Source organism: Oncorhynchus mykiss, chromosome 5 (assembly GCF_057628025.1).
Source record: "Oncorhynchus mykiss isolate SJ-2025 chromosome 5, ASM5762802v1, whole genome shotgun sequence".
Classification (NCBI taxonomy): Eukaryota; Metazoa; Chordata; class Actinopteri; order Salmoniformes; family Salmonidae; genus Oncorhynchus; species Oncorhynchus mykiss.
In genome coordinates, this window is record NC_143026.1 from 48141946 (window position 1) to 48159368 (window position 17423).

Consider the following 17423-nt stretch of genomic DNA (forward strand, 5'->3'; position numbering starts at 1 on the left):
GAAAGATGACCAGATACAAAAGATGTACCTGGACATGTGTGGCTCACTTGGTAAAGCATGACACTTGCAACACCAGAGTTGTGGGTTCGATTCCCAATGGGGGACAAGTATGAAAAATGTATGCACTCACTACAGTAAGTCGCTCTGTATCTGTCTACTAAAATGTAAATGTAACAAGCCAGTTAAGAGAAAAAAGTGAGTTTGCTAAGGCTTGCTAAAACGATCCCTCTCGGTCCAGAGCATGCCAATGGTGCGGTGATATGTAGGCAGACCATTAATCTCCTGTTTGTGTCTGTAGCAGTGGGAGGCACGTGATTATAGGACAGTGGAATACATTTAATCTGACCTCCAATAAAACAAGGAGGCAAAATCACCATTTATGGGTTCATACATTGATTGTGTCCAATAACAGAATAACATGCTTACTCTAATGCTATCCATCTATGTAAGCCCTGAGCCAAGTGGTGCTGAAAGGCAGTGCTTTAGAGCCTGGTACTACTACTGCTGTGAAATATTGCCATCTGGGGCTCTTCAGCTGCACTGTGTCTGTCCTCAGCACTAGGAATACCCATCTGCTTAATTGCAGAGTTCTAGAGAGGAAGGGAGACAGAGAGAGGTAGAGAGATGAGAGACAGTGAAGGGAGAGAGCTACAGTATCACACTGTGTATTAAATCAATCCCAAGGTAGCAGTTTAGCCTTATCACTGTCCAAGAGCCCATAACAGGCATGTAAGGGGTTCCCTCTGTAGATACATCCAGAAAACAGGCAAGTTGTTTTCCTCTCTCAGCAACACTAGACTCTGGATGGACGCCATAATAATGTTACCAATACTGTGCCATCATGATTCCACACTGCTCCACAGTGGCCATACAGGTGAATGACACGCAGCTGCCGCTTTGGTAAACACTCCAATATTTTATTTTTTACTGAAAATGAGATGAGTTCTAGTGCTATCTAGAAGAGTATGGACCAAGGACCCCAGCCTTAAATCATGATATGTGACAGTGCGTACACAGATGTGAAGAAAAAAAACAGCCTACATGATATTTGCAGAGAGTAGGTGGATAGCAACCTTTTTAATCAATCCACATTAACACTGCTCTGTTACTCAATATAGAGTGGAGTCACGGATATCTTTCTTAACACTTAATTGCATACAGTAATACCATTCAATTAAAGATGAATCACTAAACATACACAAAACATGCAAGTTTGGTCAAAAATGACCAAATCTACAGTTTAGATCAGGGGTGGGCAATTCCAGTCCCCGAGGGCCTGATTGGTGTCACAGTTTTGCCCCAGCTAACACACCTGACTCAAATAATCACCTAATCATGATCTTCAGATTATAATGCAATTGAAAATCAGCTGTGTTGGATAGGGATGGAGAAAAAGTGTGACACTAATCACACCCTCTAGTACTGGAGTTGCCCACCCCTGGTTTAGATGGATACTTTTACATACAGATATAATTACTCAGCTACAAATTCCTACAGATATAACACTTATGTAGCCTATCAATTATATTTGTCTCGGGAAAACAAGATGGGAGACAAAGACGCATGGGTCAACGCACAGATGGATTTCTGTTACAAGAAGACCCCAGTGATTATACAGTATTATTAAATCAACTTACAGAGGGACTAGGTTATGCACTGAGAGTACCTGAGGGAGAGGGTTGTCCCTTCACCACCCCGTTCTTCGTCCTCTCCTCAAAGTTCATCACCTCTTTGTAGATTAGTTCTGAAAAGAGAGAGAGAGTGAGCATGAGAGAGAGAAAGGAGAGGGAGAGACCAAAAGAAAAGGGGAGGAAAAAACATTAAAATACCAGCACAGAAATCTATTCTCTGCTTTAGCTGTCTCTTGTTGTAAGTCTAATTACAATGGAAAGGCTACAAGGTCATTGGAAATGTTAATATACAAAGTTAGTAAACATAAACAAATAGAAAACAGATAGGAATACTTAATTGTTGACAAGCTTCTACAGTAGGTAACTAGATACACAAGAGAATAGAGAAAAGTAGTGAATGTAAGTTGGGAATTGTCTCCCTAGAGAACACAAACGTTACAACTTACAAATAATTTAGCTTTTATTCAGAGATCCTACCTTATTCAGAGATACTCCCAAAAGAGGCATCCATAGCAATAGAATTAGTAACTATAAAGGAATATGACATGTTTACCTTTCCATTCATCGATAGAGTGTTCTCTCTCATCCAGCTGTTTGTCGTAGATAGCAGGAGGAGGCTGGAGGGAGAAAGATAAATCGACTGTTTGCTGAACCTGGTTTTAGCAATGGCTAACAGATTGGTGATATCTAAGAACTGCCAGTATCATGACAGAATTTAAATTATCCCTTGAAAAGAATACAATTTAAAGTTTCAACTATAAATGAAATGACACAAGCTCTAAATATGTGCAACACTAGCCATCTTTACAAAATATGTAGTATCCGCAGGCACGCACGCACGCATCCACACAATGCATGAGAGTTCTGTAAATCAGCAGAGGGGACATAATATACACTCTCAGCATCAGTTGCATGAGGTGTTTGAACAGCCAAACCCATTTACTGCACAGAACAAGTGTAAAGGACAAGTAAAAGTAGAACAGAGATCATGATGAGAACAAAGAATGGTAAGATACAGAGGTGGGTCGGGATGACAATAGGCTACCGAATTGAGATGAAGAATGAAAGAAATGGAAGATATTTCTTACAATCATTTACAATGCCTCTTTCATGACAATGAATCTCTGAACAACTAAGACAATCTGCTCTAGTTTTCCTTTATGATTAGATTATTGACAGGAAGAAGGGCAACACCTCCTCTGGGGATGTAGTAATAATAATAATAATAATAATAATATTTAACTTGTAGAGCCTACAGACCAGGCCCTTCAAATATTTCCATATGAATATGTTGTTGTCTAACATCCTATAGGCATGCCAGCCTATATTGCTTTCCATTAGTGAGGAGAAAGCCACACAGACACAGTACAGCACATATACATTCTGCCATGTCATCTCTGTAAGAGTTGTTCTAACAACTTAAAATAAGTGTTATAATGCACCATAACATGTAATATAACTCATTATAAATTCCCTTAGAAGTCATTATGTGTATGCCTCATAGAACATGTTACCGAGGGGTTTCTTTGGATGGTGCAACTTTGGTCATTTATATTTGTAAAGCTCTATATATGCCGTACAGTTTTTATAAGCTGTCCTATATACTGTACATTTACAACCAAAAAGGTAGCACCATTTTTCTAAGAGGTCATTGAAAAAGAGCTGAAGATTGGGTTTTGGACAGCCGCCCCAAAATATATGTAGTACAGTTTTGTACAGTCATATCTGGTCATATCATGTTTGCAATGCTCTATATGTTGTATGATATAGTTCTCTTGAGGTAGTATAGTTTTTATTTACCATTGATATTTGGACGAGATCCCTGGCCTTCATCAGCATGAAATGACAATAGAGAGGGGGGAAAAAAACAGTACAACATTGGTTTCAGGGAAATGGTAATGCCATAGATGGCCAATATAATATACAGTGCCTTGCGAAAGTATTCGGCCCCCTTGAACTTTGCGACCTTTTGCCACATTTCAGGCTTCAAACATAAAGATATAAAACTGTATTTTTTTGTGAAGAATCAACAACAAGTGGGACACAATCATGAAGTGGAACGACATTTATTGGATATTTCAAACTTTTTTAACAAATCAAAAACTTAAAAATTGGGCGTGCAAAATTATTCAGCCCCCTTAAGTTAATACTTTGTAGCGCCACCTTTTGCTGCGATTACAGCTGTAAGTCGCTTGGGGTATGTCTCTATCAGTTTTGCACATCGAGAGACTGACATTTTTTCCCATTCCTCCTTGCAAAACAGCTCGAGCTCAGTGAGGTTGGATGGAGAGCATTTGTGAACAGCAGTTTTCAGTTCTTTCCACAGATTCTCGATTGGATTTTGACTTGGTCTGGACTTTGACTTGGCCATTCTAACACCTGGATATGTTTATTTTTGAACCATTCCATTGTAGATTTTGCTTTATGTTTTGGATCATTGTCTTGTTGAAAGACAAATCTCCGTCCCAGTCTCAGGTCTTTTGCAGACTCCATCAGGTTTTCTTCCAGAATGGTCCTGTATTTGGCTCCATCCATCTTCCCATCAATTTTAACCATCTTCCCTGTCCCTGCTGAAGAAAAGCAGGCCCAAACCATGATGCTGCCACCACCATGTTTGACAGTGGGGATGGTGTGTTCAGCTGTGTTGCTTTTACGCCAAACATAACGTTTTGCATTGTTGCCAAAAAGTTCCATTTTGGTTTCATCTGACCAGTGCACCTTCTTCCACATGTTTGGTGTGTCTCCCAGATGGCTTGTGGCAAACTTTAAACAACACTTTTTATGGATATCTTTAAGAAATGGCTTTCTTCTTGCCACTCTTCCATAAAGGCCAGATTTGTGCAATATACGACTGATTGTTGTCCTATGGACAGAGTCTCCCACCTCAGCTGTAGATCTCTGCAGTTCATCCAGAGTGATCATGGGCCTCTTGGCTGCATCTCTGATCAGTCTTCTCCTTGTATGAGCTGAAAGTTTAGAGGGACGGTCAGGCCTTGGTAGATTTGCAGTGGTCTGATACTCCTTCCATTTCAATATTATCGCTTGCACAGTGCTCCTTGGGATGTTTAAAGCTTGGGAAATCTTTTTGTATCCAAATCCGGCTTTAAACTTCTTCACAACAGTATCTCGGACCTGCCTGGTGTGTTCCTTATTCTTCATGATGCTCTCTGCACTTTTAACGGACCTCTGAGACTATCACAGTGCAGGTGCATTCATATGGAGACTTGATTACACACAGGTGGATTGTATTTATCATCATTAGTCATTTAGGTCAACATTGGATCATTCAGAGATCCTCACTGAGCTTCTGGAGAGAGTTTGCTGCACTGAAAGTAAAGGGGCTGAATAATTTTGCACGCCCAATTTTTAAGTTTTTGATTTGTTAAAAAAGTTTGAAATATCCAATAAATGTCGTTCCACTTCATGATTGTGTCCCACTTGTTGTTGATTCTTCACAAAAAAATATAGTTTTATATCTTTATGTTTGAAGCCTGAAATGTGGCAAAAGGTCGCAAAGTTCAAGGGGGCCGAATACTTTCGCAAGGCACTGTATATACTGTATTTCACATCTATACATCCTCATATATGCTACATCAACTAACATCGTCATGTAGGGTATCACTTTTTGGTAATATTTGCTATGATAAACTAAAATGTATGTTTTAACAAAAGAATGAGGCATGCTACAAATTAAATATATACATTAACATAGTCATAATACTTTAAAATGCATATTCCTATTTTCAAAGAAAGATATTATAGTGAAGTAGTGTGATTCGCTCTCAAATAAGGAAGTAACAATAAACTTGATCAATTTATTCATTGATCTTGTTGAGAGGCATTGATACACTTCTTTTTATATAAAGTCGTAGCCTGAAATCCAAACTAATATACACTGCATTCAGAAAGTATTCTATTGCTACAGCCTTATTCTAAAATGGATTCAATATTTTTTTGTCCTCAATCTAAACACAATAACCCATAATGATGAAGCGAAAACAGTTTTAAAAAATATTTTGCTGATGTATTAAAAATAAAAAACAGAAATACCTAATTTACATAAGTATTCAGACCCTTTGCTATGAGCATTGAAATTGAGCTCAGGTGCATCCTGTTTCAATTGATCATCCTTGAGATGTTTCTACAACTTGATTGGAGTCCAACTGTGGTAAAATCAATTGATTGGACATGATTTGGAAAGGCACACACCTGTCTATATAAGGTGCCACAGTTAACAGTGCATGTCAGAGCAAAAACCAAGCCATGAGGTAGAAGGAATTGTTCATAGAGCTCCGAGACAGGGACAGATCTGGGGAAGGGTAACAAAACATGTATGCTGCATTGAAGGTCCCCGAAGAACACAGTGGCCTCCATCATTCTTAAATGGAAGAACTTTGGAACCACCAAGACTCTTCCTAGAGTTGGGCCTTAGTCAGGAAGGTGACCAAGAACCCGATGGTCACTCTGACAGAGCTCCAGAGTTCCTCTGTGGAGATGGGAGAACCATCCAGAAGGATAACCATCTCTGCAGCACTCCACCAATCAAGCCTTTATGGTAGAGTGGCTAGACGGAAGCCACTCCTCAGTAAAAGGCACATGACAGCCCGGCTGAGGTTTGCCAAATGGCACCTAAAGGACTCTCAGACCATGAGAAACAAGATTTTCTGGTCTGGTGAAACCCAAGCATCACTTCTGGAGGAAACCTGGCACCCTCCCTACAGTGAATCATGGTGGTGACAGCATTATGCTGTGCGGATGGTTTGCAGCGACATGGACTGGGAGACTAGTCAGGATCGAGGGAAAGATGAACGGAGCAATGTGCAGAGAGATCCTTGATGAACATCTGATCCAGACTGCTCAGGACCTCAGACTGGGGAGAAAGTTCACCTTCCAACAGGACAACGACCCTAAGCACACAGCCAAGAAAACACAGGAGTGGCTTCAGGACAAGTCTCTGAATGTCAGAGAATGGCCCAGGCAGAGCCCGGACTTGAAACCGATTGAACATCTCTGATGAGACCAGAAAATAGCTGTGCAGCGACACCTCCAATCCAACCTGACAGAGCTTGAGAAGATCTGCAGAGAAGAATGGGAGACACTTCCCAAATACAGGTGTGCCAAGGTTGTAGCGTCATACCCAATAAGACTCGAGGCTGTAATCGCTGCCAAAGGTGCTTCAACAAAGTACTGAGTAAAGGGTCTGAATATATATGTAAATGTGATATTTTTTTATTTTTTTTTCACCTTTATTTAACCAGGTAGGCAAGTTGAGAACAAGTTTTCATTTACAATTGCGACCTGGCCAAGGTAAGGCAAAGCAGTTCAACACATACAACAACACAGAGTTACACATGGAGTAAAACAAACATACAGTCAATAAATAATACAGTAGAAAAATAAGTCTATATACAATGTGAGCAAGTGAGGTGAGATAAGGGAGGTAAAGGCAAAAAAGGCCATGGTGGTGAAGTAAATACAATATAACAAGTAAAACACTGGAATGGTTGATTTGCAGTGGAAGAATGTGCAAAGTAGAGATAGAAATAATGGGGTGCAAAGGAGCAAAATAAATAAATAAATACAGTAGGGAAAGAGGTAGTTGTTTGGGCTAAATTATAGATGGGCTATGTACAGGTGCAGTAATCTGTGAGCTGCTCTGACAGCTGGTGCTTAAAGGTAGTGAGGGAGATAAGTGTTTCCAGTTTCAGAGATTTTTGTAGTTCGTTCCAGTCATTGGCAGCAGAGAACTGGAAGGAGAGGCGGCCAAAGGAAGAATTGGTTTCGGGGGTGACCAGAGAGATATACCTGCTGGAGCGCGTGCTACAGGTGGGTGCTGCTATGGTGACTAGCGAGCTGAGATAAGGGGGGACTTTACCTAGCAGGGTCTTGTAGATGACCTGGAGCCAGTGGATTTTGAGACGAGTATGAAGCGAGGGCCAGCCAACGAGAGCATACAGGTCGCAGTGGTGGGTAGTATATGGGGCTTTGGTGACAAAACGGATGGCACTGTGATAGACTGCATCCAATTTATTGAGTAGGGTATTGGAGGCTATTTTGTAAATGACATCGCCAAAGTCGACGATATTGCAGGATGGTCAGTTTTACAAGGGTATGTTTGGCAGCATGAGTGAAGGATGAGTGTTGCAAAATTGAAAGACAATTCTAGATTTAACTTTGGATTGGAGATGTTTGATGTGAGTCTGGAAGGAGAGTTTACAGTCTAACCAGACACCTAGGTATTTGTAGTTGTCCACATATTCTAAGTCAGAGGCGTCCAGAGTAGTGTTGGACAGGCGGGCAGGTGCCGGCAGCGATCGGTTGAAGAGCATGCATTTAGTTTTACTTGTATTTAAGAGCAATTGGAGGCCACGGAAGGAGAGTTGTATGGCATTGAAGCTCGCCTGGAGGGTTGTTAACAGTGTCCAAAGAAGTATACAGAATGGTGTCGTCTGCTTAGAGGTGGATCAGAGATTCACCAGCAGCAAGAACGACATCATTGATGTATACAGAGAAGAGAGTTGGTCCAAGAATTGAACCCTGTGGCACACCCATAGAGACTGCCAGAGGCCCGGACAACAGACCCTCCGATTTGACACACTGAACTCTATCAGAGAAGTAGTTGGTGAACCAGGCGAGGCAATCATTTGAGAAACCAAGGCTGTCGAGTCTGCCGATGAGGATGTGGTGATTGACAGAGTCGAAATATAAATTGTTATTTTCAATACAATTGCAAAAAAATCTCAACCTGTTTTTGCTTTGTCATTATGGGGTATTGTGTGTAGATTGATGAGGGGGGAAAACGATTTAATACATTTTAGAATAAGGCAGTAATGTAACAAAATGTGGAAAAAGTCAAGGAGTCTGAATACTTTTTGAATGCACTGTACTACATTTCATTATTGGGAACATATATACATGTGCTTATTATGCACCATGCCAGTCCTATGTACTGTATGTTTCACTGTATTACAGTTCAGGGAAAGCCATTCCTACTGTATTGCATTATGCATAGGCAAATAGGCCTACTTTGTGTGTGATGCATCTAAATAATTCATCAAGCAAGAGACAGCCTGCATATGGATTTTTCCCAATCTCACTATCATCTCATAATGACAAAGGTCTTTAAGAGGGAATGACTATACTTAATACATAAGCACATAACCAGTGGACCTCAATAAATGCCTGCTATTATGCCTATTACGTTCCAGTAAGATCTGTCCTTATCACACAACTACCATCAATCACAACCCTTGGAGGAGAATGTAGTGTATTCTCCAAAAGTATCGACACTGTGTGTATGTGTCCTATTTGAGGAATCATGCACATTCCAGCAGGCAAAACAATCAGTTTAGCCTGCTGGGACGTATCTACAGTACATGATGGTCAGTAACATGCGAACATGTTTCTATGATTACACAATACCAGATAAGCCTAAGTGGGTCGGAGATGGCCATTAAAGGTCAAACCATGAAGACAAGCAGGGGTGACCAAAAAAGAAATATTATGAGATGTGAAAAAAAAGAAGAGTGCTCCTCCTGCTCCTCCTTGCACAAAGGCAGAGGTAGCGGTCCTGCTGCTGGGTTGTTGCCCTCCGGGTTAGGGTTTGGCCCGGGGTAGGCCATCATTGTAAATAAGAATTTGTTCTTAACTGACTTGCCTAGTTAAATAAAGGTTAAATAAAAAATAAAAAAAATCTATAAGGCTGCCACTCTCATCCTGGCTACCCAGCTAGGACATTTGGTGCCTTGGGAATGTGGGAATGTATGTTTTTGGTTTCACATTGGTTATGGGAACAAAGCCATACCTTTCCTGACAGGTAAAACTGATTTTTAAAATTTTTATTCTGAAAACAGAAGTGAACATTTTGACTTCCTGGGAACGTTTATTTTTAGGTTGCAGGGATGTTTTGAGAATGATTTACTCTGGTTAATTGATTATTTTCCTGTAAAATTGTATTAATTGAATAACTTCCTTAAAACTTTTATTTAATATTTCAATACGTTTTGCTGATGCTAAGAACGGAATGTTTTTAAATAACTGTTAGTAATGAAATACCAAGAAAATACATTTGTTTTTGTCAAGTTCCTTAAATGTGCTGAGAATTTTCCAATGCCTAACAACTACCCTGCACCATTCCCAAAAAGTTGTGGGAAGGTTGTATGCAAAATACAACCACGCCTTCACCAAGCTCTAAGAAACATATGGTTCTCAGAACATTACAGTACCAGTCAAAAGTTTGGACACACCTATTCACACCTATGGAATCATGTAGTAACCAAAAAAGTGTTAAACAAATCAAAATATATTTAATATTTGAGATTCACACTCTTGGCATTCTCTCAGCCAGCTTCAAGAGGTAGTCACCTGGAATGCATTTAAATTAACAGGTGTGCCTAGTGTTATGGGATTATTAAATTCCTCAGGTTAATTTGTGGAATGTCTTTCCTTATTAATGCGTTTGAGACAATCAGTTGTGTTGTGACAAGAGAGGGGGGGTATACAGAAGATAGCCCTATTTGGTAAAAGATCAAGTCCATATTATGGCAAGAACAGCTCAAATAAGCAAAGAGAAATGACAGCCCATCATTACTTTAAGACATGAAGGTCAGTCAATCAGGAAAATTTCAAGAACCTTGAAAGTTTCTTCAAGTGCAGTCGCAAAAACCATCAAGCGCTATGATGAAACTGGCTCTCATGAGGACCAGGAAAGGAAGACCCAGAGTTACCGCTGCTGCAGAGGATAAGTTCATTAGAGTTAACTGCACCTCAGATGTGAACAGATGATTTCTGCATGTGTGGTTACCACCGTGAAGCATGGAGGAGGAGGTGTGATGGTGTGATTTCCTGGTGACACTGTCTGTGATTTATTTAGAATTCAAAGCACACTTAACTAGCATGGCTACCACAGCATTCGGCAGTGATATGCCATCCCATCTGGTTTGCGCTTAGTGGGACTATCATTTAATTTTTAACAGCCCAATGACCCAAAACACACTGTGTAAGGGCTATTTGACCAAGAAGAGTGATGGAGTGCTGCATCAGATGACCTGGCCTCCACGATCACCCGACCTCAACCCAATTGAGATAGTTTGGGAAGAGTTGGACCGCAGAGTGAAGGAAAAGCAGCCAACAAGTGCTCAGCATACGTGGGAACTCCTTCAAAACTGCTGGAAAAGCATTCCTTATGAAACTGGTTGAGAGAATGCCAAGCAAGAGTGTTCAAAGCTGTGATCAAGGCAAAGGGTGGCTACTTTGAAGAATCTAAAATCTAAAATATATTTAGATTTGTTTAACACTTTTGTGGTTACTACATGATGTGTGTTATTTCATAGTTTTGTAGAAAATAGTAAAAATAATGAAAGACCCTGGAATGAGTAGGTGTGTCCAAACTTTTGACTGGTACTGTATGTGCTAGCTGGGTACAGACTCATCCACATAGAATGACGTCATTCTAATTCCTTCATTGCTTTTCCTACTCACCGCCTCCACCTCGGCTGGGTCGTACCAAACGTTGATGTAGGGGTGCTGTAAGGCTTCGTCCACTTGTATCCGCTTGGCTGGATCAATAATCAACATCTTAGACAACAGATCTCTGGCCTGGCTAGCTGTGGAGACAGAAATAGTAGCAGATTCAGGTTCCATACAGGGTTCAGAGTCAAGGGAAAGGACATGAGAGAGGAAGAAAATCAATCAGCAATAACACACTGTATCAAACAGTCTGCATCTGAAATGGCACCTTATACTATGTAGTGCACTAAATTCGAATAGGGCTCTGATCCAAGGTGTGAGACAATAGTTTACAGTGCCTTCCAGATTCTCCCTCTGTTTCCATAGCACCACAGTCAAGGCTTAAAGGGGAATGGAAACACTTTAGGAAGTACAGTGCCTTGCGAAAGTATTCGGCCCCCTTGAACTTTGCGACCTTTTGCCACATTTCAGGCTTCAAACATAAAGATATAAAACTGTATTTTTTTGTGAAGAATCAACAACAAGTGGGACGCAATCATGAAGTGGAACGACATTTATTGGATATTTTTAAACTTTTTTAACATATCAAAAACTGAAAAATTGGGCGTGCAAAATTATTCAGCCCCCTTAAGTTAATACTTTGTAGCTCCACCTTTTGCTGCGATTACAGCTGTAAGTCGCTTGGGGTATGTCTCTATCAGTTTTGCACATCGAGAGACTGACATTTTTTCCCATTCCTCCTTGCAAAACAGCTCGAGCTCAGTGAGGTTGGATGGAGAGCATTTGTGAAGAGCAGTTTTCAGTTCTTTCCACAGATTCTCGATTGGATTCAGGTCTGGACTTTGACTTGGCCATTCTAACACCTGGATATGTTTATTTTTGAACCATTCCATTGTAGATTTTGCTTTATGTTTTGGATCATTGTCTTGTTGGAAGACAAATCTCCGTCCCAGTCTCAGGTCTTTTGCAGACTCCATCAGGTTTTCTTCCAGAATGGTCCTGTATTTGGCTCCATCCATCTTCCCATCAATTTTAACCATCTTCCCTGTCCCTGCTGAAGAAAAGCAGGCACAAACCATGATGCTGCCACCACCATGTTTGACAGTGGGGATGGTGTGTTCAGCTTTGTTGCTTTTACGCCAAACATAACGTTTTGCATTGTTACCAAAAAGTTTAATTTTGGTTTCATCTGACCAGAGCACCTTCTTCCACATGTTTGGTGTGTCTCCCAGGTGGGTTGTGGCAAACTTTAAACAACACTTTTTATGGATATCTTTAAGAAATGGCTTTCTTCTTGCCACTCTTCCATAAAGGCCAGATTTGTGCAATATACGACTGATTGTTGTCCTATGGACAGAGTCTCCCACCTCAGCTGTAGATCTCTGCAGTTCATCCAGAGTGATCATGGGCCTCTTGGCTGCATCTCTGATCAGTCTTCTCCTTGTATGAGCTGAAAGTTTAGAGGGACGGCCAGGTCTTGGTAGATTTGCAGTGGTCTGATACTCCTTCCATTTCAATATTATCGCTTGCACAGTGCTCCTTGGGATGTTTAAAGCTTGGGAAATATTTTTGTATCCAAATCCGGCTTTAAACTTCTTCACAACAGTATCTCGGACCTGCCTGGTGTGTTCCTTGTTCTTCATGATGCTCTCTGCGCTTTTAACGGACCTCTGAGACTATCACAGTGCAGGTGCATTTATACGGAGACTTGATTACACACAGGTGGATTGTATTTATCATCATTAGTCATTTAGGTCAACATTGGATCATTCAGAGATCCTCACTGAACTTCTGGAGAGAGTTTGCTGCACTGAAAGTAAAGGGGCTGAATAATTTTGCACGCCCAATTTTTCAGTTTTTGATTTGTTAAAAAAGTTTGAAATATCCAATAAATGTCGTTCCACTTCATGATTGTGTCCCACTTGTTGTTGATTCTTCACAAAAAAATACAGTTTTATATCTTTATGTTTGAAGCCTGAAATGTGGCAAAAGGTCGCAAAGTTCAAGGGGGCCGAATACTTTCGCAAGGCACTGTAAATCTAAGCAGAGATATATTCAATCCACTAATACTAAACGTGCATTTAACATAAAAAAACATCTCTATATTCAGTATTTTGAGTGTCAACAAGGTTTATTTGTGCTATGGTCAGCGTCCTTTTTTAATTGCCATAGTAACGACTGACGCCAGTGCGTCACTGGCAGGCATCATCAAATTGTCTGTGGTATTGAGTCTTCGCGCGGAGAGTGAATCGAAGAGAGTAAGGGTAGGTGCAGACAACGAGGAGGGCAACAACAAGTAGTAATTCAAACATGAACTGTATAGCGCCAGGCTGTATGAATTGGCAACAAAAAAATCCCTTGGTAAATTACCATCCTGCCAAGGACCCACAACTTTTGAAGAAGTGGCTCCATGTCCTGAAGAGGAAGGACGTGCCAGCTTGAGCAGAAGGATCTGCAGACAGCACTTTGCGGAGGCAGACTTCGCGATGAAGGGCACTTTCGTTGCAGCAACCGGGAGTTTCCGAATGGAAAGGAGTCATAGGCCTACGTTGAAGCCCTCTGCTTGCGCCTCCATTTGACATTTTGAGGGTTATGGTATAGTGGTTACCGACCGACCATCATCAACATCGCTGACTTTGGAGTCAAGCAAAAGCGACTGAATGGAGGAGTCAATGCGAGTCAATGCAACGGAGCCTGAGGTAAAGTTAAATGTTAACCGGTCTTGACTGTTGTTGACTAGGCTAGCGTTAGACACTGGACAACTTTGTTGCAACTCTAGTTGAAGGTAACTAGCTAATTGCGTCTGAAGTGTTTTGTGTAACACCCCCCAGCAAATAACGTTAGCAAGCAACTCAACTGCAACTAAAATTGCATGTTTCTCCTTGTACCCCTGTTATTAGGTAGTTACTGTAGCTAATGTAGCTTCCACCTCAGATTGTCTAGTACTGTAATACATTTTGTTGACAGATTTGTTTTTGTAATGTTTTGTTAGCTCCTCCTCCTTTAGCTAGACTGAAAATAAATGTCCCTGTATTTGCTGTGTGTGTGTGTGTGTGTGTGTGTGTTGACAAGGCATACAAGACAGGAAGCTTGTTAATGCCAACTGATATATTTGGGTTGAGTTGTCTTAGGATGACATCTTCTTCCTTGAAAATGTTTTCATCCTGGAGGAGACTGTGCAGGTTAGTACAGCATGCCAAACTGACCCCTAGGTGCCAGAGTGTTCCTGTGCTGCGGTGGAGAAGAGGTCCACCATCACTAAAGAGCTTGGAGCCCAGAAGGATTGCGCTCAAGACCATCAGTATACAACCGAGTCCTGCCCCTATCGGCCACAGATGGAGCTGACGGAGAGTGAGATCAGTGAAGACCAGAACTCAGAGCGAATTCAAAAATACACATCGGAGTGGAATTGTTTTTCCACATCAACGGATGTGCTACCTTGTCCCAGTTCTGCTGTTTCGGTTCTCTCTCTCAACCTGTGAATACTCAGCTATGAAAAGCCAATTGACATTTATTATTTTGATGTAAAAAGGGCTTTTGTAAAATACATTTGAGTGATTGATTGTTTGCTGTGCTGGATGCTGTCTGAGTAATGGGACATGTTTTTAGTATATGTAACATATTTTGGTATCTATTTAATTTGCATCTTAACTTCTTAAATGGCAATCAGCAGTAGAAACAATTACACAGTGTCTCCCTGCTCCTCTTTCGGTAAAAAGCTGAGGGATGGGGCTGGAGAAATTAAACCACTTTCAAATTCATAGACAGAGCTATAGATGCAAGGACTATACTGTACCCAGTTCGCTTTGGATACAGGCATCTGCTAAATGGCATATATTATAGTCTACTTTGATTATGCCAACTAGCTGCCCAGTGTAGTTACCATTCCTTTATTTTTATTTATTTATTTTTTTTACCCCCAATTTCGTAGTATCCAATTATTAGTAGTTACTAAGGTCGAAAGTTATGCATCCTCTGAAACACAACCCAACCAAGCCGCACTGCTTCTTAACACAGCGCACATCCAACCCGGAAGCCAGCCGCACCAATGTGTTGGAGGAAACACCTGGCGACCTTGGTTAGCGTGCACTGCGCCCGGCCTGCCACAGGAGTCGCTGGTGCACGATGAGACAAGGATATCCCTACCGGCCAAACCCGGGTTCGCGCCCAGGCTCTGTCGCAGAACGCCACGACTGGGAGGTCCGTTGGGTGACGCACAATGGCCAACCTCCCAATGGCCAATTGTGCGTCGCCCCACGGACCTCCCAGTCGCGGCCGGCTGCGACAGAGCCTGGGCGCGAATCCAGGGTCTCTGGTGGCACAACTAGCACTGCAATGCAGTGCCCTAGACCACTGCACCACCTGGGTGGTGGGGCTCGTATAAACACTGATGACGGCGCTGGCTGGGGTGATTGATCTCACAACCTATGCATTTTTCTCTTCAATACTCTCCAATCACCACATCTAAAAGTGTGGCTACAGAGGCCTTGATGGTGTCCACAAAAATAGTATTGACCACCCCATCAAACACATCCTCAGGCTGTGTACATGTAGGGTGTGTCAGGGGTCTTGTCAGGGGGGAGTAGAATGGTGTGCTGCGAGGCATAGAGTCCTTAGGGTCTGGCACCCATGACGTATTGGAGTTGTGGTATGTTGTATGAATATCCATGGTATATGCTGAAATGAAGAACCGGAGGATTTATGGGCACTCCTTTTATTGTTGAACCAGTCCTTTGGTATCAGGGCGTGGTTAACGCAGCCACATACTTAGTTTTCTTCGGGGGCTGACCCTTCTGAGGATGTCCCTTCTTGGGATTCCTTTGAATCTAAATCCTCAGGATTCGTATATATTATGCACTCCCTTAGCCCAACAATGCTCTGCCGCTGTTGGCTCCGTACAAAGAGCGTCCATCAACTAACATTTTCAATTCTATTAGTTCCCAACTTTTAAAAGGAATAAGCACGCACAACCTAAAATCCCCAGTCAGGCCACCATCACAAATATTTTGGTTGCGGACTTCCTCGTTGCTGATATAGATCTCCACGCACCCACATGGAAGTCCAATCTTTCTTTGTATTTTCACCCTGTGAAATACTCTCTCTGAGGAGTCAGGGGCACCTTCCCAACGGGTCTGGTACCCCGTGAACACGCTATACCCCTTTGTGATAACTCTCAGTTTGGGACACACGACCTTGCGAAAAACCTGCCAGTCTTCAAGCCCGTAGTCCACTCCTAAAGTCTGGTCTGTATTTTCTTCTCCTTCGGCTACGGTATAGAGTTTCACTCTACAGGCATGGTAATCAAACTGATAACCCCATTGCTGTCCATTAGACATCATCACTTGATCTTTCAGCGACGTTGCAGGCGGTATTTGGGTTCTATACACATTTAGAAACCGCTTTTTTGGCGCATCGTATATTGTTGCTTTATACGCAGACCTTTCTCTATGTTTCAACCGCGGTCCTGCTTCCGTTGTTACGGTCATCACTGCTTTGCCGCTGATCACAAAATCCATGTTTAATTTCTTTAGTGGTTTATCATGGTCACTTGTGTTGTTCTGGGTCTTGTTTATAATGCGTCTTCCCCCAACACAATACACCCAGGACATTCCTGCTTCATAGACAACAGCCCTAAGGGCAATAAAATAGGGTGTGGGGCCATCCTCTTTGAAATGATTCAAACCCCCCCCCCCCCCCCCCAGTTCAACGAGGTCCCTACACATATATCATCATGACAACTTCAAAGGAATAGATGCAATATATGCATAAATTAACACACACTCTAACGCGTGACAACAGGATGCACTTATATGGGCATAACCAAGTGATAACTTCCCGCCAGGATGTCCTGACCGGATGTCCTGAGCATATTTGGGCATGCACACGTTATCCGGACATAGGGTGCCGTCTACTGTATTCCGGACATAGGGTGCCATCTACTGTATACTGCGGGCCGTCTTCTGTATTCTCTCTCACCTCATCCAATTATCCCTTGTGCCCATAGGGTGAACTGGCAATAAACTGATAGCCTGTATGCTCTGCAAACAAAATCATTAGAAATGTTAGCCTGATACCGAAACTAAATCACAATGTGTAATGGAGCACGCCCCATTATTGGTTAGAATGAGATTTCATGAATCATGATGCTGTCTGCAATTCGAACTCCGGTCGTCTAATCTAAAAGGTAAATGTCATACCATCGCGCTGAACAGCGCTGGGGATAAACATCATTATAGGATACTGATTGTATATAATGAGCACCTATCCACTACTGATATTAACCTTAAACAATTTATAACCAAGCAACGTTTCACCAATTATTTA

At 41.8% G+C, this 17423-nt stretch overlaps 1 protein-coding gene across 20 annotated transcripts in view; it reads right to left on the minus strand.

Moving 5' to 3' along the window:
* The window catches only part of LOC110523975 (mitogen-activated protein kinase 10), an 89463-nt gene that overhangs the window by 7691 nt on the left and 64349 nt on the right, over window positions 1-17423 (minus strand). For 6 of the 20 annotated variants that reach the window (XM_021603180.3, XM_021603184.3, XM_090235062.1 and 3 more), the window contains 4 exons: window positions 11112-11236; window positions 3432-3458; window positions 2185-2248; window positions 1667-1744 (listed from right to left, as the gene is read on the minus strand). In XM_021603180.3, the coding sequence (XP_021458855.2) occupies window positions 1667-1744; window positions 2185-2248; window positions 3432-3458; window positions 11112-11236 (294 nt within the window). Of the gene's footprint in view, window positions 1-1637; window positions 1745-2184; window positions 2249-3431; window positions 3459-11111; window positions 11237-17423 lie in introns of all 20 variants that reach the window. The other 14 variants (XM_090235057.1, XM_090235065.1, XM_021603182.3 and 11 more) reach the window with 3 other exon arrangements.